The sequence below is a fragment of the Garra rufa genome, chromosome 15 (genome assembly GCF_049309525.1).
Source record: "Garra rufa chromosome 15, GarRuf1.0, whole genome shotgun sequence".
In the NCBI taxonomy this organism is placed as follows: Eukaryota; Metazoa; Chordata; class Actinopteri; order Cypriniformes; family Cyprinidae; genus Garra; species Garra rufa.
This window is the reverse complement of record NC_133375.1, coordinates 34,688,512-34,714,700: the sequence shown is the minus strand read 5'-3', so window position 1 is coordinate 34,714,700 and position 26,189 is coordinate 34,688,512. Positions and strand designations below refer to the sequence as shown.

The 26,189-nt window shown below is 30.6% G+C and overlaps 1 protein-coding gene across 1 annotated transcript in view; it reads left to right on the top strand.

Moving 5' to 3' along the window:
* The window catches only part of tjp2b (tight junction protein 2b (zona occludens 2)), a 62,293-nt gene that overhangs the window by 25,781 nt on the left and 10,323 nt on the right, over positions 1 to 26,189 (top strand). Inside the window, exons 7-16 of the mRNA XM_073819867.1 lie at positions 1,046 to 1,153; positions 3,114 to 3,273; positions 4,255 to 4,369; positions 4,619 to 4,774; positions 7,178 to 7,285; positions 11,082 to 11,169; positions 13,265 to 13,378; positions 19,585 to 19,673; positions 19,939 to 20,038; positions 25,676 to 25,786. Coding sequence (XP_073675968.1) covers positions 1,046 to 1,153; positions 3,114 to 3,273; positions 4,255 to 4,369; positions 4,619 to 4,774; positions 7,178 to 7,285; positions 11,082 to 11,169; positions 13,265 to 13,378; positions 19,585 to 19,673; positions 19,939 to 20,038; positions 25,676 to 25,786 — 1,149 coding nt within the window. The remainder of the gene's footprint in view (positions 1 to 1,045; positions 1,154 to 3,113; positions 3,274 to 4,254; positions 4,370 to 4,618; positions 4,775 to 7,177; positions 7,286 to 11,081; positions 11,170 to 13,264; positions 13,379 to 19,584; positions 19,674 to 19,938; positions 20,039 to 25,675; positions 25,787 to 26,189) is intronic.

Below are 26,189 nucleotides of genomic sequence, written 5' to 3'. Positions count from 1 at the left end.
GAATAAAAGTATTAATTTCTTTCAAACAAAGACTAAAAGAAAAAAATTACTGACGTCAAACTTTGAGTGGTAGTGTATATTGTTACAAAAGTGTCACATGAAGGATCATAAAATCTAAAGAAGGATCTAAAAGTTCAGCTTTGCATCACAGGAATAAAATAAATTTAAAATAGAAAACATTTATTTTAAAATGCAATATTATTTCACAATATTATTTTTTCCCTGTATTTTTAATCAAATAAATGCAGCCTTGATGGGCAGTATTGACGTCTTTAAAAAAACATCAAAAATCTAACTGATCTGAAACCATCTTGCATTCCTTCTCATTGTACATTCAGTTTATTTAGAAATATATGGCAGAAGCAAAATGGTTTGTTAACAGTGTTTCATGTTGACTTTAACAGAAGGTGTTGTCTCAGAGTGGATAAAAGGCGGTGGAGAACTATATCGTCCACTGTTTTTACCTTCCCCTCGGAGACCCACACAGCATGGGTCTGCTGCTCTCGTATGGTCTCCTTCAAACTGCCGTACCAGGCATCATTAGCTGAGTTCAGATCGATAACAGCTAACAGACGGATGGGGGAGGGAAAGAGAAAGAGAGAGAGAGAGGAAATCAAAACATTTGGATTTGGGTCAACTGTTCTCTAGGTTCAACTTGATCTATTTATCTCACTGTGTTTCCATCAGCTGCTTCAATCATTCAGAGATTTTCGAATTGGAATCTGTGTCAAAGTACGTTTATATTGATATGTGCCAATCACAATATACCATAGCTTCTCTTTACTGTGCTTCCCCTTTAAACTATTTCAATATATATTACATCTATTTTTACATTTTTAAAAAAGACATACATGGTTCTCCAAACAAAATTTGCTTCTCTAATGCTATGATCTTTCATTATAATAAGTAAATAATATAATAATTTAAATTTAAGCTAATTGTAAGAATTTAAGTTCCAAAAAGAAAGTCACGCAGGTTTTATGAGGTGTCTGGACCCCCAGGACTGACCGGTAAACAGGTGTGAGCAGGTTTTCCTGAGCTTCAGAGCCTGGTCGTAGAGTTTGCGGGCACTGCGGTTAGAGCTGGGGATGATCCTCTGTCTCATCGCCTTCACCCCAGGTTTGCTGTCTGGGCTGAAGAAGATGACTATGGGGTACCATTGTGTGTAGTTTAATGTGTCCACAGCTTTAGGGGTGACGTCCAGGAGAGCGTGCTTGTCCTGCATCATTGTTAAGTATTGGTAAAATGTACAAACATTTAGGTGAAACAAGAACGCAATGGGTTTTGATTATTAATTTGTATGTGCATACACAATTACCTGTTCTATGATCTGTCGAATAGTGTTGAGACGAACCACCCCAGAGGATTTCTCTGACCCTGCGTCTTTGGGTTCAGTTTCTGATGTGCAATTGAACAAAATGAGTATGATCAAACTGCAAAAAAGAATACTTACTAAACATGTACAATGCAAAAAAAAAAAAAGATACATTTTATTTAAAGTTAGATAAATCTTAGGATTTTGTCTTTAAGTTTTAAGATGCGTTCACACTAGCATTTATCATCCATTCACCCCTATTCATACATGGTCATGGAAAAGCAGGTATGCAAGAATATGCAGTTATTATTATTTTATTATTACCTATATATTTTTAAATGTTTTGTTTTTCTATATAATAATAGCTATTTTGTTTATATAAATAATTAGAAGTACTGCATAACAAGTCTGACACCAAAAAAATCCTCCATCTGATTTATATAAATATGTAAATGTATACTTATGTTTTAGAAAATACCTTTTATATAAAAGCAATAATATGTATTAATATTATCCTTATTTCTTTAATATGTTTAATGTTTTTTTAATATATAATATTTGTTAAATGTTCATATCATTAATTATAGAAGTACTGTATAACAAGGACTGACCCCCCAAAAATTATATACATATAAATATATAAATTGAATTTTTCAAAATATATTTTCTATAAAAGCAATAATATGTATTATTATTATTATATGCTGTAGTCATTATTATTTTCTATATTTTAATTTTTTTTTTTAAATAGCAATATTAGCTATTATTATTATTATTATTATTATTATTATTATTATTATTATTATATACACTGAATTTTATAAAATACCTTTTATATAAAAGCAATATATCATATATTATTATTATCTATATTTTATCTATATTTTTTTATATAGAATATTAGCTACATTTTTATATTATTAAATATTGAAGTACTGCATAACAAGGACTGACCCCATATTCCTCCATCTAATTATATAAATATGTAAATTTATAAATACCTTTTACATAAAAGCATTATGTATTATTATTGTTATTATTATTATTGTCTATATTTATTAAAATTTGAACTGCATAACAAGGGCTGACCCCAAAATATCCCTCATAATCCCCCTAATTATATATAGTTATGTAAATATATACATTTATTCAATTTCCTTTTACATAAACAATAATATGTATTATTATTATATTATTATCTACTTTTTATATATTTTTTACATTTTTGTTTTTTCTATATAATATTAGCTATATTTTTATATTATTAATTACAGAATAATATGTATAATTATTATTATTACATCTATATTTTCTTTTTTATTAGCTATATTTTTATATTATTAATTATAGTTAAAATAAAAAATCCTCTATAATCTGCAATAATATATATTATTATTATTATTAGAATAATTTTGAAAATGTAAAAAATGTGCTGCATCTCTACTTTTAATGATTTATGTCTACATTTATTTATTTATTTATTTAGCAGATGCTTTTTGTATAGCAAAAATGTTAACTTGGCTGTTTGAAAAACTAATTCACATGAATAAAAGTTTAAAATATGCATACTTTAATATATAAGTATATTATTTATATAGTGATTTATTATTTATTTATTTATAATAAAATTATAAAATTAAATTAACATATTTATAAAAATTAATAACTGATTATTCCAAACATCAGTTCAAAAGCACAATATCATATTGTGTTGCTAATATTAACAGAGTCTAAAACTATTTTGCATGCATACAATCCAGTGTGAGCATCCTTTCAGACATTATTGATGGTATGGCAGAGCGAGAAGCATGAACTTACTGGCAACTACAAACTCGTCTGGAAGCTCTGCGGCCAGTTTTTCACTGGCAGCATCAGCGATTGGTCCAAACAGCACAACCGGCCTTCGGAATCCCGCTATGGGAGAAGACAAGGCTTACAATCAGGATTTCACAGCCGAGGTAATCCATTTTAGCCTGACTAAATTACAAAATGGTTTATATTAACAGTAATAAACACTTCTTAAGGAATGCAAAAAGGGTTTAAAGAGGATTAAGGAAGAGTCAGAAGAGTCTTGACTGATGATTCAAATTCTAGACTGCAGTTTTTGGTCACATAAATCATGATTTTATCGGGTGATTTTTCTTGAACTGTGTGTAGGGAGCAATCTCTCTCAGTGATGAGCCCATTTTTCAAACGTATTAAAAATTTCTCAGCTGTCTGTGTGGGTATGCAGACTTTCATTAGTGGTATTAGGCCGCCCCGCTCAGATGTGACTAATGTTGTGTGCAAGCAGCCATCATCTCACTGAGACTGTTTAGTGTGTAAACGATGCAGGTACCATGATAAGTACATTCAGCTGTTCATGATGTATTACCTTATAGTTTCTTTTTCTGGCTGCTTTCTGATTAACAGGGTCCCTATGCAGTGTTCACTGCTCCCTACACACTTGTTATTTAAATAATTATAAAAATGATTTTACATTACACTGCTGTTCAAAAGTTTTAGATCAGTAAGACTTTTATGTTTTATAAAGAAGTCTCTTATGCTCATCAAGGCTGTATTTCCTTGATAAAAAATTGTGAAATATTATTACAGTTTACAATAATGGTTTTCTAGGTGAATATATTTTAAAATATAATTTATTCCTGTGATGCAAAGCTACATTTCCAGCATCATTACTCCAGTCTTCAGAGTCACATGATCTTTGATCTTTCATAAGTCTTTGCTATTACTTTTCTATTAATTTAACACAGCATTATTTTTTTTTTCTCTGTGTTATTTGTTAAACTCAAAAAAACTAAATGAATAGTGTTTACTATTGGTTAATTTACAGTATCTTTCTGGGCTTCCTAACAGATAATAAATGATAAAAATAACCTTTAATGTACACTTTGTAGTTCTCTCGCTCTTTGTGTCATACTTTCTCTTTTGGTTCGTAGCACCCACCTTCTCTCAGCACCACCCTCTCATAGGCAGGAAAGCGGGTGGAGACGCCCGCAGAACTTTCCTCTCGGCTCTTCCGCACATCTTTCTTCTTGGCTGCCCTCTGACCACGTAGCCTCCAGAAGTCGGCCCTGTCACTTCCTGAGCCTTTATGTGTGTTCTGGACATTTGCCATCTGGTCCGCTCTGATCCAGCAGGGTCATGCAAAGAAATCGATAGATCATTATAGAGCAGTTGTACACAGAAGCTGGTTATGTCTAGTATAAAAACAAATTCATATTCCATTTGATGTTTGCGCTGTTTCTGAGTAAATGTTTAAACACCATTTAACTTAGACATATCTTTTAATCTCATGTAAAGATTGTCCGCCCTTCTCCGCTCTCACCTGCTCTTGTTGGGAATGATGCCCTTTTCCAGCAGCTGGTTGTCTTTGCCTAAGCGGATGGCCAGCCAGTTTCCCAGCTTGCCGTCGTATAAGGTGTCCACTACCTTGAAGATCTCTCCCCGGGAGAAGGCGTGACAGTGAGACAGCTCCTTCTCATACTCGAAATGAGTCCGGATGAAAAATGAGTCCCCTCGACCGGACACCAAGATGTCTTCATAAACTAGGGCACAAAACAGAAACATAAGCTCACAAACATGTCTATGAATTGCATGATGCAAGCAATGTCAATGTTTTGGGGTCAACTGAAAATGCGTTAATTTTTTATTTGAGCGCAATATGCATTAGAAGGATGAGACTGACACTATGTGAAAATAATAGTGCAAAAATGTAAAATAAATAAATATTGCTTTAAATAAATAAAAATTTAAATATACAATAACAGAAAAACAAATAATAGATAAATAAGTGTAGAAATAAAATGCATAATTAAACGTTAATAAATAAAATTTTAAGATTACAGAAAGATTCATGATACAAATAAAAAAAATAAAAAAAATGAAATACAAATTTAAATAAAAAAAATAAGTACACAAATATTACAAATAAAAATAAATATATTAATTATAACACAACTCAAAAGGTTCTGTAAAAAGATAAAAAAAAATACATAAAATAAAAAAGCACAATAATACTTAAACATAATAAATAAATATACAAAGATATAAAATACATAATTACAATAAAAATCATAAGGTTATATAAAAATTAAAAATACATAAAGAAAATAAAGAAAAATATACAATAACCGAAAAATAAATACTAGATAAATAAATAAGTGTAGAAAAAAACAATTACAATAAAAATCTAAAGATGTAAATAAAAAATATTATTTAAAATCAAATACAAATAAACAGATAAAATAAAAAAACAAATAGACAAATATTAAAAATATAAATAAATATAAAACAAAACTCAAAAGGTTCTTTAAAAAATAGATGGTGTAAAAAATAATTTACAATCAAATACAAATAAACAGGTAAAATGAAAAATAAGTCAACAAATATTAAAAAAGAAATATATTAATTCTAACAAAAATTTAAATTAAAAGCACAATAACAGTTAAACCTAATAAATAAATATACCATTAAATAAAACAATTACAAAACAATTATTGCGGTAAATATAAAATAAAATAAACAAATAAGTAGACAAATATTTAAAAATATAAGTAAATATATTAATTATAACAAAACTCAAAAGATTCTGTAAAAAACAAAAAACAAAAAAAAAAACATAAATAAAATTAAATAAACAAAATAATAGTTTAACACAATAAACAAATATACCAATACATACAATATATAATTACAATACAAATCTTATGGTAAACATAAAATAATAAAAAATAACAAATAAATAATCACATACTATAATAAAAATCAAAAGGTTATGTAAAATAAAAAAATAACTTGAAAAATATTTAAGAAATATAAATAAATATATTAATAACAAAACGCAAAAGGTTCTGTAAAAAATAAGGAATACATAAATGTAAACACAATAATAGTTAAACATAATAAATAAATTTATTTTGTAATTACAATAAATAATCTTGTGGTAAATATAAAATAATTAAAAATAACAAATAAGTAAATAAATATATTATAATAAAAATCAAAAGGTTCTTTAAAAATAAAAAATATATATAAATAAAACAAAAATCAAATACAAATAAATAGATAAACATAAAAAAATAAATATACATAAACATAATAAAATCATTATATATATATATATATATATATATATATATATATATATATATATATATATATATATATATATATATATATATATTAATTTCTGTAAATCTCTCACTCTCTCCAAACTCTCGTTAATGAACTCTGCTGTCCTTTGTAAATTTTAAATTCATACTATGTAAGAAAACATTATTATTATTATATTATTTTTTTATTTTTTTAATATGTTATGATTAAGATGACAACATGTTGCTTAATAATAAAAAAGCTGTCATTTACACTGTTACAGTATTTAAGTCAAAATATTATGTAACTTGTTATATATAGTATAGTAATTTTGTGAAAAAAAATATTATAAATAAATAAATTTGATGAAGATTATTAAAAAGATGCTAAAATGAAAAAAAAACATAAATAGAACAGAATAAATTAATAAATATAATTTTTAATAGTTTTATTATTCTTACTATCGGTGTTCTTCTTATTATTAATAAAAAGGTACTAAAATTGCATAAATAGATAATACATAAAAATAATATTTTATTTAATGACATTTAATTTAATTTACCACTCTAATTCAATAACTTATTAGAGTATGATGTAAGATTCCCATGGTTGGTGTAATTTTATCATTTGTGAAGTGCTGAAACTGTCAATTAATAGACTTAAGTGGATTCACAGTGTCAAGGATAAAAGTTTCGTCTGTCAGATTTCCTGCAGTGGTACCGTCACCCTCTTGATTAAAGCACTGACACCACATCTGTCTCGGCTCAGACCAAATGAGCTTCAACCCCTGACAGCGCCAGACCTCGCTTTCCCACGAGACACCCACACCGAGAAAAGATGGAGTAAGAGAAATAGAGACAGAGACAGCGAGAGAGAGTGAGAGAAAGATGGCATGACAGCAGAAAAAGAGGGATAGAGCAGAGAGAGCCGTATCAATGCCGACAGCAGAGGTCAGTGCTGACGTTGTGTGATAGGTTTAGGAACTTGTTTTTGGTTGGAATCCAAATCCAAATCCAATAGACTTCGACAGAAGTTTCTTTATCAGGACTGAACCAATAAACATCAGCATGGGGGTTTACATGTGAGACATTTAGTTCTCTCACATAACAGGCATGAGAAAGCACAGCTCACAAACATGAAAATCTGGATTTTGGTGTGTTTGTGCATGTGTACGCATGACCACACTTGACATGGCAGGAAGAGCCAGAACTGGCTACAACTGGTTTTGTAGGGATGAGCAAGAAGCCAAGGCCTTTTAGACAGGCTCTGTGTATATAGGGGGAGGGGAAGAGCGAAGAGACAGCGCTTCCGGGCCCATTCACACATACTGTGACGTAATATTGGTCGCTAGTTCTAATACTGGATGCTAAAATGCACAGGGTTTTTAGACTTTTTGATGCCAAGGACCCCCAAATATCACAATCCTCTTGCAAAGGACCCCTTTCCTAAAACAGGGTATCTGCAGAATTTTTAAGACCTGCACAAATCAAATAAATACGATAGCAGGGTAGGGCAAATGTCTATGGTAGCATATTAAACTGTAAAATGACTGTAAAAAGCATGATTTACAGTTCAGATGCAGGTTTTCACAAAATAAATAAGTGCAGAAATAAATAAAATGCATAATGAATGGATGGAAATTTAAAAATTTAAATATGATGTAAAAAAAAAAAGTCAAATAGATAAAATAAAACAGGTAAGCAAACAAATATTTAGAAATATAAATAAATAGATTAATTATAACAAAACTCAAAAGGTTCTGTAAAAAAGTTAAATAAACAAAATAAAATAGCACAATAATAGTTAACCCCTTAACTGTCGCCCCCCATTTTTTTAAATAGGTATGAAAGTGCATTATCCAGACTTTAATTGTTGTAATTCATGAACTCTTTGGAATACAGATATAAGGTTGGTCTCTTTTTAAAGAAGACAATCAGCAGATTTTTGCAGAAGTGGAATTTTCTCAAAAAAATAAAGTGTCAACAAATTATAGAAGTTTAAATTTACTGTAAATAAAATGCACTGTACAATTTGTATTATATTTTATATAAAATACATAATTTACATAACAGGTTTTATCCTAAATTTGATATCAAATTGAAGCCTCACATCTAAATAAGTTATGTTCCAAATTTGAAGTTGATATGTAAAAAAATTAAGGTTCCTGTGAAAGTTTGTTAAGGGCGTTATACCACAAACAGCCACCGGGTGCCATTGAAATGCCATATATATTTTTTATGCAATTTTCTGTCACAAAAGTCTAAATTTGTCTGAAAATTTTCATTCTATCACAAAATAACCACCAAATATGACATCCTGAGACTCAGACCTTTCCAATGATATATTTTTTGTCAAGATTGTAAAAAGTTGTGCTTCTAAAAGGCCGTAATGCATTTTGTAATATGACACCACTAAGGGGGAGGAGACCGCCAAATGATTTTAAAGTACAATTTCCATGGTAAGGCAATATCCGATTTCAAAATGGTTTTCACAGGATGATTCTTGAGCTTCTAAGCTTTCAAATGATATATAATTTATATGATATAATGGGACGGTGACAGTTAAGGGGTTAAATATAAATAAATATACAAATAAATAAAATACATAATTGCAGTAAATATAAAATGAAAAATAACAAATAAATATAAAAAAAGGTTCTGTAAAAATAAAAAAATAAAGTTAAGAAATAAATAGTAATAAAAATAGTAGTAATAATAATAATAAATAATAAAAAATTATGTCAAGTATTAATTTAAAAAAAAATTAAGTAAATTAAGTATTAATTAAAAAAAAATATCAATCAATTACAATATTAATTAAATAACATATAAATATATTTTGTTATTTTGTTTAATTGTTTAGATTTCTATAATCCATTATCTTCTTGTCGGTCCACCAGTTCACATTTACAGATCTGCTTGTTTGCAATATAAAACACTTTAATTTTCACTTTGGTCTGAACAAAAAGAGCAGACTTCCTTATTGGAAACACAAATTCATTCTCTGCCAGCAAGTGGCGCTTTCGGAACGGCAGAAATATTGTGGTTTTCTTTTAAATTTGCGGTAACTGCAAATTTAAGACCTCTTGAAATCATAATGTACCATTTTAGACTTTTTATGGCCTTAAATTTGATACAACTACAATTAAGACTTTTTAAGAATTTTAAGGACTTGCGGAAACCCTGTAAAATAATGACTCATTCAATTATCATTATTATATTATTTTTATATTATATTAATGTGTTATGATGTGATATTAAGACAACATGTTAATTAATAATAATAAAAAAGCTGTCATTTACACTTACAGTACTAAAGTCAAAATATTATTATGTAATTTGTTATATAAATAATATATGTTGGCTTTAGAATAGTACAATAATTTTGTGAAAAATTGTTGTTATTAAATTAATTTGATGATGATTATTAAAAAGATGCTGAAACAAAAATAAATAGATATAAATAGAACAGAATAAATTAATTTATAGATAAATATCATTATGAATAGTTTTATTATTCTTATTATCGGTATTATTATTATTATTATTAATAAAAACAAAAATTACATTAACAGAAAAAAATAAACTTTTTGAAAAAGAAAATACATAAGTAAATTAAATAAAATGTAATAGAAACAAAATGTGTTATAAAGAAATACATCATACATTATTTATTATATAAATAACATTGGCTTTAGAACAGTACAGTAAAATAAATTGTAAGAAAAAAACTACAAATATTAATAATAATAAATTCTTTTGATGATAATGATTAAAAAGATGCTGAAACAAATAATTTAATTAATAAATATTATTAATAATAATTAATTATTATTCTTAAGAAGGTAATGAAAGGTACTGAACAAATGAATAAATAGATACTATATAAAAATAATAATTCATTTAGTAAGTAAAAAAAAACAAATTTATACATAAAAATTAAATATAAATAATAATAATAATAATAATAATAATAATAATGTGAACAAAATGTGTTGTAAAGAAATGCATAGAAAAAAATTGACAAAATAATAAAAATAAAATATGCAATAAAAACAAAATATAATATAAAAATATACTATCTAATCTAATAAAAAGGGTTTGTAAAAAATAAAACAAATTTAGAAATAGATACATAATAAATGAATGAAATAAATGTAATAATAATAATAAAAACTAAATGTGTAAAAGTGCATTGTGAAGAAATAATAGATAAAAAACAATTAAAATATGTAATAAAAATAAAAGGTGTACATAAAATAATTAGATGTTACAAATAGATGCATAATAAATGACAATATGTAATTATAATAAAAACAAAGAGTGTTGTAAAAAAACAATAAAAAATAAATAAATAATAAATAAAACAATTTGTAATTGTAATAAATAAATGTTGTAAATAAAACATAAATTGATAAAAAAGGCAAAAAAATAAAATATGCAATAACAAAAAAGATGTTATATTAAGATGAAGCATAACAAGCAAACAAATAAATAAATAAATGTATTGCATTGCAAATGCACTGAATTATACAAGCGTGTCAAGTGACGACTAAGAACAGAAAGGGGGATGTTTCAGTGTTTTTGTGTTCCCTGAGGTGAAGTGAGGGTTAGTTTTGTGTGTTTAATGTGTGTGATGAGCAAAGCTCATGTTCTTTTGCTCTCACCCTCAGTTTTACTCTGTGCCAAAATGGTCACGACCTCACCCCGCGGGATCTCCAGCAGGAACAGCACGGCCTCCTCTCGCACAATGCCCCGAAAGTCAACGTTATTCACCTTTAGGGAGAGACAGAGAACACACACATACAGTTAAAAGGAAATGTGGCAAATGCAAATCAAATTCAAAGCATGTTCTGTCCTTCTAAAGGGTCATAACATGAAAACTGTACTAGTATGTTGACGTAATGTTAACTTATCCAAGCTATTTTTGTAAACTATGATGACTACATAAAAAGCATAATAAGGTTAGAAAATCACAAGAGAGGTCATTTACATACAGATTTAAAGATACAGTAACAAAAACAGTAACTTGTTTATTATAACGTCAAAACAAGATGACTCAAAATGATTAGCACATTACTACATCATTTCAGCTAAAGTCAACATGACTGTAGTTTTTGTACCTTCATGATCTGATCCCCTACACGGAGACCCTCTTCTGCGGCCGGACTGCCCTCTTGAACTCCAGCTATGAATATTCCCACATCATTTCCTCCAGCCAACCTCAGGCCAACACTTTCTTCTTTCTGGAAGCTCACCATCATTGTGTTGGGACTTCAAAAGAGAGACAGTGTTAGGTATTTGCCGATATGAACTGTAAAACCTAGACAGTTTTACTGTGAAATCACTTCAGAAAGCCTTTAAAAAGTGTCTGAGGAAAACACACCAATCCTGAAAATGACATGCAAAATTATGTGAATACAACAAAATTAAAACAAAATAAAAAAAAGTAGTATTGCATACTGTGTGCTTATAAATGTAGGATAAATTTGACATTAAATATTGATTTTAAATAAATTAATCTAATTAATTTGAGTCAATTTTAGCGAAGTCATAATGTTGCTATTATGTTCCCATCAGACTCAAAAAAAAAATTTTAATAGCTTGGATGGTATTTTGAATTAGATTTTATTTTCATATTTTCAAGTCTCTTTTTTTCAAGTGTTTCTTTTTTTAATAAATAATAAAAAAAACAAAAACAGAATAAAAAAAAACAATTAAAAATAATTCAAAAACTTAAAACTATATATGGTTTCAGTTGTAGTTTTCTATAATAATCCATGGATTATACAATGTTAATTATTAGTTATTAAAGCAAAGAATTATAGCAAAGTCATAATGTTGCCATTGTGTTCCCATCAGACTGAAAAAAAAATATTAGGGAGATGGTATTTTTAATCAGATTTTATTTTTTTATACTTTCAAATTGCCAAATAAATTTCGGTTAACGTTAAAATTTTCTTTTTGTACTTTTAAAAGAAAAATTAAATGAAAAATTCATTACAATTGTTAATACATTTTTTTATTTTTAATGCAAAATTCATTAAAAATCAATTTATTTGATTTAGTTTTTATTATTTTAGTACATAAGTTAGTAATCAGTAATAAGTAATAATTAGTAATAATGATTGTAATAATTATTTTTTTTATTGTGTATTATTTTATTTTAGCTGTTTCTTTTCTCAAACATAATTTTTTTTAAATAAATAAAAAAGGACAAAACACAGCAGAATTACTAAAACTTAAAAAAAAATTTAAAACTTAAATATATATGGTTTCAGTTTTAGTTTACTATGATAATCCTGAATGATACAATGCTAATTATTAGCAATTAAAGCCATCCTTTATTTGCTAATAATTTTGTCTAATAAAAAAAGTTGTAAAACTTTACGAAAAGGTTCTAACATTAGTTAGAAATGAACACTTCTACAGCATTTATTAATCTTAGTTCATGTTAATTTGAGCAATTACTAATGCATTATTAAAATCACAAGCGATTGTGATAGTGTAATAGGTTAATATCGGAAAATGTACTTTTCCAAAATGCAACAGGAACCCACTTAAAAGAATGACTCCCATATAATATATTTGGAGAAAAACATACTAAAGCTTAAAAGCTAAAAACTAAAGTTTTTTTTTTTTTTTTTTTTCCTGTCCCATTTCTATTCATCCTTTCCAAACACACCAAAAGCCAAATGCACGGTTACGGCTTGTGATTTTTCAGCAGGGTTTCCCTCGCTCTCCAGCCGAAAGCAGCTCTCTCGTCCTGTGCTCAAGTGAAAACATACAGAAGCTTTGGTCTTAAAGCAAAGCGGCTCTGTAAGCAAGTGCAGGACATAAAAATAACCTCTCCCAGTGGATACGAGCAGCAGCAGACTGCCTCTTCCTCATGAATATGGAGGAGCTAACGGAGAGGATGATTATGAGACAGAGAAAGAGAGAGAAGGATTGCAGAGGTATTCAGCCGTCTGTAAGACTGTGATGCAGATGACCCTCCACCTCTCTTCCTCTGTCTCCATTTCATTTCCTGTGCTTTGTCTTCCTGTGTGCTCATCCACCAGTGAAAGAGCTTTAACAGATAGCTCATGACCGAATTAAAATCCGGTCGTTATTTACTTGTGCTCACGCTGTTTTGTTTGGAACCGATTAATCACTAAAACAATAGGATGAGCAAAAATTATATATGTGACCCTGGACCACAAAACCAGTCATAAGGTTAAATTTTACAAAACTGAGATGTATACATCATATGAAAGCTCAATAAATAAGCTTTCTATTGATGTTTGTTTTGGTAGGATAGGATAATATTTGGCCGAGATACATCTATTTGAAAATCTGGAATCTGAGGGTGCAAATAAATCAAAATACTGAGAAAATCACCTTTAAAGTTGTCCAAATTAAGTTCTTAACAGTGCATATTACTAATCAAAAATTACATTTTAATATGTTTACAGTAGGAATTTTACAAAAAATCTTCATGGAACATGATCTTTACTTAATTTCCTAATGATTTTTGGCATAAAAGAAATTTTTTTGGCTATTGCTACAAATATACCCCAGCGACTTAACTGGTTTTGTGGTCCAGGGTCACATATATGTATTTTTTTTTTTGGCAACACCGTACAATAAGGTGTCATTTTTTAACATTATTTGATGCATTTACTAACATGAACGAACAATAAAAAATCCATTAATTACAGTATTTATTAGTTAAAGTTAGTTATTTATAATACAGTTGTTCATTGTTAAATCATGTTGGCTCACAGTGCATTAATTCATTTTAAATGTCAACTTGTGATTTTGTACGTACATGCACATTTAGACATGAATGCGCTCAGTTAAAGACATAATCTTTAAAAGTATATTATTTTTGGCAGTGTTCTTTTGCCATTTTTATTATTTCTATTTATTTTGGTTTTAGTACTTCAACTTCAAATTATTTTTAGTTGCCAAGTTAATATTTTTGATTTTAGATTTAGTAATTATGTTATGTGCTTTTTTCCATTTCTATTATTTTTGAAATATTTCTATTTAGCTTTAATTTATATTTACATTTAATATATATTTTTATTACATTTTTATTATAATTTTTTTTTATATATTTTTATTTAGCAAGCTTTCATTTCAGCTTTAACTTTCGTGAGGTTACTTAAACTTACTCTATTTTAGTTAGTTGCCAAGTTATCATTTTTAATTGTAGTGTAAGTAAAAGTAACGTGATGTTTTTTGCCATTTTTATTATTTTTGTTTTTAATATTTCTATTTATTTTGGTTTTAGTACTTTTAGTACTTCAACTTCAAATTATTTGTAGTTGCCAAGTTAACATTTTTGATTTTAGTTTTAGTTTTCTAAATATTTCTATTTAGCTTTAATTTATATTTTTATTACTTTTTAAAATATTTCTATTTAGCTAGCTTTCATTCCAGTTTTAACTTTTGTGAGGTTACTTAAACTTACTCTATTTATGTTAGTTGCCAAATTAGCATTTTTTAATTTTAGTGTAAGTAATTATGCTATCTGCTTTTTTCCATTTCTATTATTTTTTTAAATATTTCTATTTAGCTTTAATTTATATTTACATTTAATTTTAATTTTTAATTTTTATTAAATTTTTCAATTTTAACTTTTGTGAGGTTACTTAAACTTACTGTATTTTAGTTAGTTACCAAGTTAGCATTTTTTTAATTTTAGTGTAAGTAAAAATAATGTGATATTCTTTTGCCATTTTTATTATTTTTGTTTTTAATAATTTTATTTATTTTGGTTTTAGTACTTTTAGTACTTCAACTTCAAATTATTTTTGTTGCCAAGTTAACATTTTTTATTTTAGTTTTAGTAATTATGCTGTGTGCTTTTTTCCATTTCCATTTTTTTTAAATGTTTCTATTTAGCTTTAATTTATATTTATTTCAGTTTTAGTTGTAGTACTTTTAGTGTTTCTACATAAACTTATTTTATTTTTATTTAGCTGCCAAGTTAACAGTTTTTGTTTTAGTTTGAATAATTATGTGGTTTTGTCAATTGTATTATGTATCATCTCATCATTTTTGTCATTTGTATTTGTACCATCTTCAAGAATCGGCTAAAAACAAATCTCTTCCATCTTTATTTGACCCTCTAACTCTAGCACCCTCATTTCTAATTCTATTCTTAAAAAAAATTGCCCAATTGACTTATACTCTATTCATTTACTTACTGCTTGTTTTCTAAAAAAAAACTTACACAAGCTTGCTTTTTCTTTTTTATTCTATCCATGTTCTTTTATTTATTATATAATTAAAAAAAACTTGCTATTTGTTCTGCATTAGTCTAAATGAGATTGATTGGCGGAACTATCGGTTATCAGCAAAAATCCCTGCTGATAGTTTTTCCGGGTTGCGTTTACAAAGTATGGTTTAGTACTTTTTTTTTTTTTAAATAGTAGAGCACTAATTTAGTTGCCGTTCAGTATCCATTTTCAAAAACCATCGGTTAATTAATCAGTATCGGCCAGTGTGGTCCAACCCAGCTATCAACCTAGCTATCGGTATGGGTCGACCTCTAGCGTCTGCTAAATGTCTAAATGTAAATGATTTTAATAATGCATTAGTAACTGTTAATTAACATTAACTAAGTATAATAAATGCTGTAGAAGTGCTGTTCATTCTTAGTTCAAGTTAACTAAAGTAGGTAACTATATCTAATGAAGCTCATTGTAAAGTGTTACAAAGTGATGAGTGTGTGGGGATTCAACTCCAGCCCTGTTTCCACATTGTAACTCAGCCCACAGTGAGTCCTCAGGTTTAGTTAGTGAATAAGATCTTAGTTCAGTGAATTGGATCATGTGTGAAGAGGGCTGACCCTGTGGGATATTCACAGCATCCACTCACCCATAAATGGCCTCGTCTTCTGGGCTCGGTCTGAGCAAGATCTTGGGTGTCGTCTTTATTGCTGCTGCATATTGAATAAGAATATGATCTAACATCAGTTTCATTCTGAAACAACTGAAAGCAGACAAATTTTGTTTTAATCACACATGCCAAATGCAAGTTAAAGAGAAACATGCAAATCAAATATTTGGGGTCAGTAAGTTTTTTTTTTTTTTAAAGAAATTAATACTTCGATTTAGCAAGCATGCATTAAAGTGATCTAAAGTGACAGTTAAGACATTTAGACCCAATCCCAATTCTATTTTCTACCCCTTCGCCTACCCCTCGCCCCTTCCCCTTGTCCCTTGAAACAAAGTGTAAAGGGGAAGGGCTAAAATATTTCCCCTAAGAAATGGGACACCACTACAAGACTGTTATACGTCATCATAGGTTGTCGCTAGTTCCTAATGTTACGTCAGAGGACATGCGCAGATGTTTATCACTCATTCCAAGATGTCAAAATGTTGTCATGTTTCAAAAAGTACAAATGTACGGTGTACGTACTGTTCATTCACATGTGGCCGTAAGAAAAAACAAACAACGCGTTATCACATGCGCGGCAAATTGCTAATCAGTGTAGTGGTGCCTGGAGAAGTATATATGCTTCATTTGTGAATTTCGTTTTGAACTTTCTATTTGAACGCATTCGTTTTCTGGATCCTTGGACTAAAATGTTTACAGGGGTTCACTGGTTTAAGAAATTTCTGATCGTAAAAATCAGCTTCTTTTTATTTGTAAGGTATCGTTTTTATTATTATGTACTGATTTAAATTACTGGTGCGGTAGACATAGCGGGCGCAGGTGCATTAGGCGCAATCATTAAATACATTTCAAAGCAAGCCGGCTCCACGGTCCTGACTGCATCATCACTGCCTTTATTGGGTGTTTTTAGCGAATATTTACATTTATTCACATGACTGGATGTGGTGGACTGCCATGATTTTGGCGAATGCAGGACACTACTGAATAATGCGCATCAGAGGGGATTTAAAAAGTGGAAGTGTGTATACCGTATACGTTACCTGCGTACACCATCCACTACACCACCGTTGCAAATTGCCGTGCCACTGGTCTTTCATGTTTCTAACATGCAGTCAAGTGTATATGACATAAAAATATATTTTGTAATATCGTGCAATCAGTGCTGTCTGCTAGCAAACTTTAGCGATTTTTTTGCAAACGTTTATTTACAAAACAACACCATAAACACAAACACAAGATTGAAGGTAATATACATATAATGAAACATTGTCATGGAAATCCTTATTAAAGGCAAAAATTACTTATATTTACGAGTCTGCTTGCTCGAGTGAGCAGCAATGTTGGAAATTTCTCTTAGCCCTTCGTTTGAAGTGAGGTCCTGAAAAATCTTCGTTTGGAGGGCTATCTGGCCCTTCCCCTTACCCCTACCCCTCCAACCAAAAGAGAAATGAGACACCCCTACCCCTTCACGTGAACGCGCCAAACGGAGGGGTAGGGCTAAGTGTAGGGGTAAGGGGTAGAATTGGGATTGAGCCTTAATGTGGCAACATTTTTATATCAAAAAATACATTATTCTAACATAAATTGTCTTTAAAGTTGTGTTTTTGGCTATTATGCTTTGTCACAGTATCTGTCAAACGAACTAAAACCGAAAGCACAATATGGCCTTATCCCTTCATCTCAATCCTATATCTGTTTTTGCCGTGCATTTCAAAGTGAAGCATGCACTTTGTTCATGCGATCAGCTAATGAGCTGGTGTTTTTCACACTTTTGAATGTCTCTATTCACAGTGAATGAATACAGTGAACTCATTTATTGCATGTGTTGTGAGCGCCCGTTTGGGAACGCAACGGCCACCAGTTATGCTTTATTTTCACGGCAGATGATTACAGCATTTCACTAGATTTGCAGTTTTTGTAAGCCTGTTTTCACTGAAGCTGGAGTTTTCCTTCAAACTAAAATCTTTACAGTCATTTCTGTTTAAATAAAAGCTTATGTACAATGAATTGCTGACATCTAGCAGTTTAAATGGGTAACGTTACTGTAGTTCAAATTTAAAATATCTATTTCAAGTGTAGAATTGGGAAAGAAGTATTGTTATTTAATTAAAAAAAATAATATACCAGTGAAATATTCATTTTCATTTCTTTTACAGTGCAATTGTTTTACAATATATGGATACAACTTTCATAGTTGTTGGTATTATTATGTTCTAATTAGTTTGGCTTACTAAAACACCAGTGTGAATGTAATTTAGTCTGAGAGTATACAAGTGGACTTTTTTCCGACTTAAGTTTTTTTAGTTAAGAACATGGGTTGGACCTCTTAATTTTGAACTCTCAAAGAGCATCAATTTACTAGAATGTACAAAATTTTACATTTTTACCCATTCTTCATTATTTAGTTTCTCTCTTTTAATATTGCAATAAATATCATATCGTGGACTTCATATCACGAAATTATCGTATCGTGAGATTTTGATATTGTTACATCCTTAATATATAAAGAAAACAAAAATCAAACCACTGTTTTTAGTAAAGTTGCAGTTTCTACTAAAGTTTCTGGTCAACTTTTTTTTGGATTTTTAAGGGATAGTTCACACAAAAATGAAAATTCTGTCATTAATTACTAAACCCTCATTTCATTCTAAACCTGTAAGACCTTTGTTCATCGTCAGAACACAAATTAAGGTATTTTTAATGAAATCAAAGAGCTTTCTGACCCTGCAAGACTCAGAAAGCTAGTAAGAACATTATTAAAATATTCACATAAAATATTGCATTCTGCCCCTTGTTGACAAGCACAGAAATGCACATGCATGCATCATAGTACTGTTGTGTGCATGCATCAAAGACTGACATGAAACAGAAGAAATTGTTGAATGAAGTTTTCTTTGTGCACAAAACATATTCTTGTAACTCGTCCACTGATGTCACATGGACTATTTTAACAATGTCCTTACTACCTTTCTGAAACTTGAACGTTGTAGTACCATTGCTGTCTATGCAGGGTCAGAAAGCTGTGAGATTTCATCAAAAATATCTTAATTTGTGTTCAGAAGCTGTATGAAGGTCATACGGGTATGGAATGACATGATTGTGAGTAATTAATGTTTTGGGTGAACTATCCCTTTGTCAGCAAAGCATCAATTTTAACTCTCACTCAATGCTTGACAAATATTGCCAATCCTCTACTTCATTAATGAACCAAAAGTTTGGGTCTATGTCTACTATCAAACTTCAAGACGTATGCAGAATCACTTATCATATCATCCTTACGTGGAGGTGGGGGTGGTGGGGGTTCTTCTTCCTGTGGTTCTACTCTTTCCTCCTGGGCTGGAAGTGGCTCCTCTGGAGTTTTGTAAGGAGAGGACGTAACAGGGGTCTTTGCCAATCTGCTTTGAGGTTCCTCCCTGAAACAACAACAGTGTTGATATATAATATATATATTTAACGATATAATATTCATACATTTTGAAGAACACTTGTTTCCAAACACTGGACCACACTTATTTTACATCGCATTGGCAAAACACACGTTTTTTTTCCCCAATTTTTGGATGGACTATCCATTTAAAATCAAAAGATTTTTTGAAGCCATTGTATTACGCATCCTTAATATGTGTTGAACACATCCAGAGCTTATCTTCAAGCAGTCCTCACCTGGTGTTCTCTCGTGCTACGTCATTGGAAGAGTGTGAGGAGAGGTCAGATTGGCGTGACCTTTGGTCATCTTGAGGTGAGTAGGAATGGTACGACTCCATTTCAGAAATATCTGAAAGAAACAAAAGTCTACAATGAGAAGCAACAGACTTTCTTTCAATGTCTAGGACAGGAAAGAGACGAGGCCCAGAAGAGACAGAATTAAATGGACCCACAACCACAGAGTACAGACCACCATGTTACTGTCGACTTGGTGTTAATTTGCCAAGATCTGCCCCGTTATAACAACCATTTCTGTTCATATACACTGTGGTTTTGACCACAGCATATCCATGCCTTTTTTGACCAAAGTCGTGCTGATTTACAATGCCTACATGACTCAAATGCCCAGAATTTTCATAAAGCTGTCGTGGAGAGACTAATAGCAGTGTTATACAGAGGCAGAAGGTGTGTCAGACAGGTGTGATTAATCTTTAGGAACGGAACACCCTGAGAGAGGCAGAGATAGAAGGACAGACAGGCAGTGATACCTATAGAAACTGTTTTGGAAAGCAGGGATGTGTGTAAAAGCAGCTAGTGCTTGCATACATTGACACTATATTGATAGTTAAAGGAATAGTTCACCAAAAGAAACAAAAAAGGAAATTTGGTCACCATTACTCACCCTCATGTCATTCCAAACCTGTTTGACTTTTTCTTTTGTGAAACGTAATTAGAAAAAAACTTTACAGATTCATTTTTGAGCAGTTAAACCAAGAACCGTCAGATTCACTGAGTCACTAAAAGAACTGAGGATGTGATCAGTATGATTCATGAATCAATGATGGAGTCTAATTTGTAAACTATTCGGCTCAAGAATCGGCTCAAAAGAATGACTACTCATGAATCAAACATTCTCAAATTCAACTCAGTGAATTAATGATTCAGTTGCAGCATTTCTTGAGTTAACAGCTCATATATACTTACTACTTTTACATTTTGAAGATGTCTTCAGATTTTTTTTTTCAGCAGTTAAATCAATAATCATTGGATTCACAGAGTCAGTGATTCAACTACAAAACTAGACTCAGTGAATCTAATGGTTCTTGATTGAACTGCTCAGAAAAATAAATAAATAAATGGGGACAAAATCTAAAAAAATAGAAAATATTTATAAGTCCCCATTTATTTATTTCTGAGCAGTTAAATCAAGAACCATTAGAATCACAGAGACAATAAAACAGCTGAGAAATTGATCAGTCTGATTCGTAACTGTTTCAACCAGTTCATTTTGAATGAATCGACTCAAAAGAATGACTCACTCATGAATCAAACATTCTCAAGTTCAACTCAGTGAATCAATGATTCAGTTGCAGCATTTCTTGAGTTAACAGCTCATAAATATTTTCTACTTTTTTAGATTTTGAAAAAGTCCCCATTGATTTATTTCTGAGCATTTAAATCAAGAATCATTAGATTGACTGAGTCAATAACACTGATCAGTCTGATTCATTAAAGGTTTCAACAAGTTCATTTTGAATGAATCGGCTCAAAAGAATGATTCACCCATGAATAAGACATTTTCACATTTCACTCAGTGAATCAATGATTTAATAGCAGCATTTCTTAAGTTAACAGCTCATAAACATTTACTACTTTTTTAGGTTTTGAAGATTTATTTCTGAGCAGTTAAAACAAGAATTACTAGATTTACTGAGTCAGTAAATCATCTGAGAATCAGATCAGTCTGATACGGAAACCGTTTCAACCAGTTCTCTGGGAATGAATCGGCTTAAAAGAATTACTCATGAATCAGACATTCTCAAGATCAACTCAGTGAATCAATGATTCAGCTGCAGCATTTCTCAAGTTAACGGCTCATAAACATTTACTACTTTTTTAGGTTTTGAAGATTTATTTCTGAGCAGTTAAAACAAGAATTACTAGATTTACTGAGTCAGTAAATCATCTGAGAATCAGATCAGTCTGATACGGAAACCGTTTCAACCAGTTCTCTGGGAATGAATCGGCTTAAAAGAATTACTCGTGAATCAGACATTCTCAAGATCAACTCAGTGAATCAATGATTCAGCTGCAGCATTTCTCAAGTTAACGGCTCATAAACATTTACTACTTTTTTAGAGTTTGAAGTCTTCACTGATTTATTACTGAGCAGTTAAATCAAGAATCATTGGATTTACTGAGTCATTCATTCATTTTGAATGAATCAACTCACAAATCAGCTCATGAATCAATTGTAGCATTTCTTGAGTTAACAGCTGAGGTATATTTACTACTTTTTATGCTTTAGAGTAATTTTTAGACAATATTTACATAGTATTCCGGCATGAACATTACAATTTTAGCTACACAAAAGAAACAAAGTATCACAGGTTTTATAACAACATGAGGTTGAACTATTCCTTTAATTTCCCATTCTAGAGCTCTACTTTTTCCAGGATGGTTGAGAATTACTTGATTACCAACAAAAGTAAAACCAACAAAAAGCAGAGCAAGGAAAATGAAGTATCGCCCTGAAAGAGAAAGCAAGAGAGAAGAAGTGACGGTCGAGGAGGAAGAAAAGAGTTACTGTGTGGTCTGCTGGTGATCTAAGTGCATGTCCAGTGCATTAACAGAACTCCTCTGCTCTTCTGAGCGTCGCTGGTGCGCGATACGCCACGACTGTCCTCCAAATCTACAACACACTTCATCCATAACAGAGCAAAAGGACACTGCCGCCCACCTGCTTCAGAGCTCAGGGGGGTTAATGCTCAGAGCTAACAGAGCAAACAGAGACAAATATGCTCACAGCACCGTCTAGAGATAAAGATACAGGATAATGCATAAAATTGGTAACATGTTTGATTCAGGGCAGAAATCTGTAAGTGACCTTGCATTTAAACATCTCATTAAAGGAACACTCCACTTTTTTTGGAAATAGGCTCATTCTCCAACTCCCCCCCGAGTTAATAAGTTGAGTTTTACTGTTTTGAAATCCATTCAGCCATTCTCCTGTTCTGGCGATATCACTTTTAGCATAGCTTAGCATAGATCATTGAATCCTATTAGACCAATAGCATCGCGTTCAAAAATGACCAACGAGTTTCGATATCTGTCCTATTTAAAACTTGACTCTTCTGTAGTTTTATCGTGTACTAAGACCGGAGGAAATGCAAAGCTTCAATTTTCAAGGCTGATAAGATTAGGAACTACACTCCCATTCCGGCGTAATAGTCAAGGAAGTTTGCTGCCGTAATATGGAGCATATGTGCAAATGCTAAACTAGCTGGGAACTCATTTCTGATAATACTCCGCCTGCTTCGGCCATATTGCGGCAGCAAACTTCCTTGACTATTACGCCGGAATGGAAGTGTAGTTCCTAATCTTATCAGCCTTGAAAATTGAAGCTTTGCATTTCCACCGGTCTTAGTACACGATATAACTACAGAAGAGTCAAGTTTTAAATGCAACAAATATGGAAACTCGTTGGTCATTTTTGAACGCGATGCTATTGGTCTAATAGGATTCAATGATCTATGCTATCGGCAGAACAGAAGAACGGCTGAATGGATTTCAAAACGGTAAAAATCAACTTATTAACTCGGGGGGAGTTGGAGAATGAGCCTATTTCCAAAAAAAGTGGAGTGTTCCTTTAAGGAAAAGTTGAAGGTTTTTTTTTTATTAAAAACCACCCAAAAAGTTATGACATTAAATTTGTGGAAAAATAAATAAATATTTAAAAAAAAAAAAAAAAAAATACATTTGATGCACTGTTAACTGAACTGTTGAAATTTAATTAATTAATTAAAAAAAATGCAAAACAGAAGATAAGTATTCTCTGACCTAATTTTTAAAAAAGGAATATCAGAAGCAGCATCCCAGTATATCAATAATTCATGCATATAAAGCTGAGATGTATCTTTTTTTTAACTGTTAACTTAAAGTCTTTTTATTTCAATTAGACTATCAGTCAGATTATTTATGGTTTATTATGCTGCATGTAAACGCAGTGTCTGAGGAGTATCAGGGAGGAGCAGGGAGCTGGTGTTTTCCAGGCTGTGGGGGAGAGAGGCGTGTTTCCATCTGTCGGGTGGGGATGAAATTACAGTCTGTCTCTTAAGAGGGGGAGGACAAACCGCAGAGAAGAGACAGCTGTGTGTACATTCCCTAAATACAACCCAAAACAGCACGGCCAGCACCTCTGCTTCAGCTACAACACCATCACTGATTTGGTTCACAGTGCTACTGTGACAACACACACACACACATACAACATAATTCAGAGAATCACATTGCTGGGTGATTATATTTAAAAATATATATATAATTTGATTATCTAAATGTTTTATATTTTCTTAAAAAAAAATTAAAAAAGGAGAGTTTCGTGGAAAAATAAAATTTTATATTAAATATAGTAAAACTAAACTTTAAAAAACATTTTTTAAAAGGAGAGTTTCATTGGGGGAAAAATACATTAAATAAATTAAAACTATTAAATATATATGATATACTAAATATAAAATTAAACAAATATATAACTATTAGGATTATTTATTAGTATATAAAGAATTATTTGTTTTAAATTTCACCTTTCCCTCAGAGGATAAAAAAAAATGTTATTTAAATTATTTATTTTTTGTAATTTAGTTAATAAACATACATACATATAACGTACATAAATAATATATAAACATACACACACACACACTAAAACTATTTAATACATATGTGACCCTGGACCACAAAACCAGTCTTAAGTCACTGGGGTATATTTGTAGCAATAGCCAAAAATACATTGTATGGGTCAAAATTATTGATTTTTCTTTTATGCCAAAAATCATTAGGAAATTAAGTAAAGATCATGTTACATTAAGATTTTTTGTAAAATTCCTACTGTAAACCTATCAAAATGTAATTTTTGATTAGTAATATGCATTGTTAAGAACTTAATTTGGACAACTTTAAAGGTGATTTTCTCAGTATTTTGATTTTTTTGCACCCTTAGATTCCAGATTTTCAAATAGATGTATCTCGGCCAAATATTGTCCTATCCTAACAAACCGTACATCAATAGAAAGCTTATTTATTGAGCTTTCATATGATGTATATATCTCAGTTTTGTCAAATTTTACCTTATGACTGGTTTTGTGGTCCAGGGTCACATATATTAAATATAATATTAAAATGTAACAAATACATAAATACTAAGACTATTTATTATTATTTAAAAAAAAAAAAAAAAAAAAAAAATACTTTCTTCCCCTTTATAGTAACTGACTCACATCAAGCACACAGCCTCACCCTACATTCATTTCTCATTGAATATACTGTTTAACATATAAATATGTTGAATCACAGAAGTTAATATGTGTGAAAGCGTGTTGTATTTAGACACAATCATCTGAATTTCCATAAAACTATGAAAAACATAAACACGCTTGGGTGACACTGAATACATTTGAAACTAAATGAGGATAAAGACACAGGGGACGCCGCAGATTTACAACTGTAAGCCTTGAGCGTCACGGTTCAACCTATCCAAGCGTTAGGCTAGCAAAGTCACGGCTTCTTGAATACAATGAACAATAAAAATGAGGAAATAGCTGAAAGCTGGCTATCACATCATCTAGTCAAAATGAAAAGTAGTGCACAATGGCGCGTACGAGGCAATGAACAGTACGTGCTGCATTTTTATGGCAGGGTGTAAATCACATCTTGATTCTACTTCTCTAAGCGGCACAAAGCCTACGGTGACTCATTTTCCAAAAGCGTTGAATACATACATGAAGTGGAGGTGCATGAAGCCGTACCGCCCTGCTCCACTCGACAAGCGGATGCTTTTTTCGTACTGAAATTTACTTCCTTCCACCTGCATTTAATACCTCGAGGATGGTGGATCTGAAAAAGCCATACGATATCCAGCTGTCCCACCCGAACAACAGCTGAAGAGTATGAAATAGCATCTGAGAGACTGCACAGTTTCTCCACCATGATCAAATAAGTCACCACCACACAGACGTAACATTGAGTAGACTTATTTATTGATTAAAGAAGGTATTATTAAAAAAGGAGGTTAGCATAAAAATATAAGAGCACAGTGTGAAAGTTTTACAGGTTTGTTGAGGCACAGTCATGATTAAAGATTAAAGGCAACCAGACTTTATGTTGTGTCTCTGCAGTCCGTCAGCTAAAAGTATGACATATCTGTATTATCTGTAAAAAGAGAACACAAAAATAGCATTTCTGTT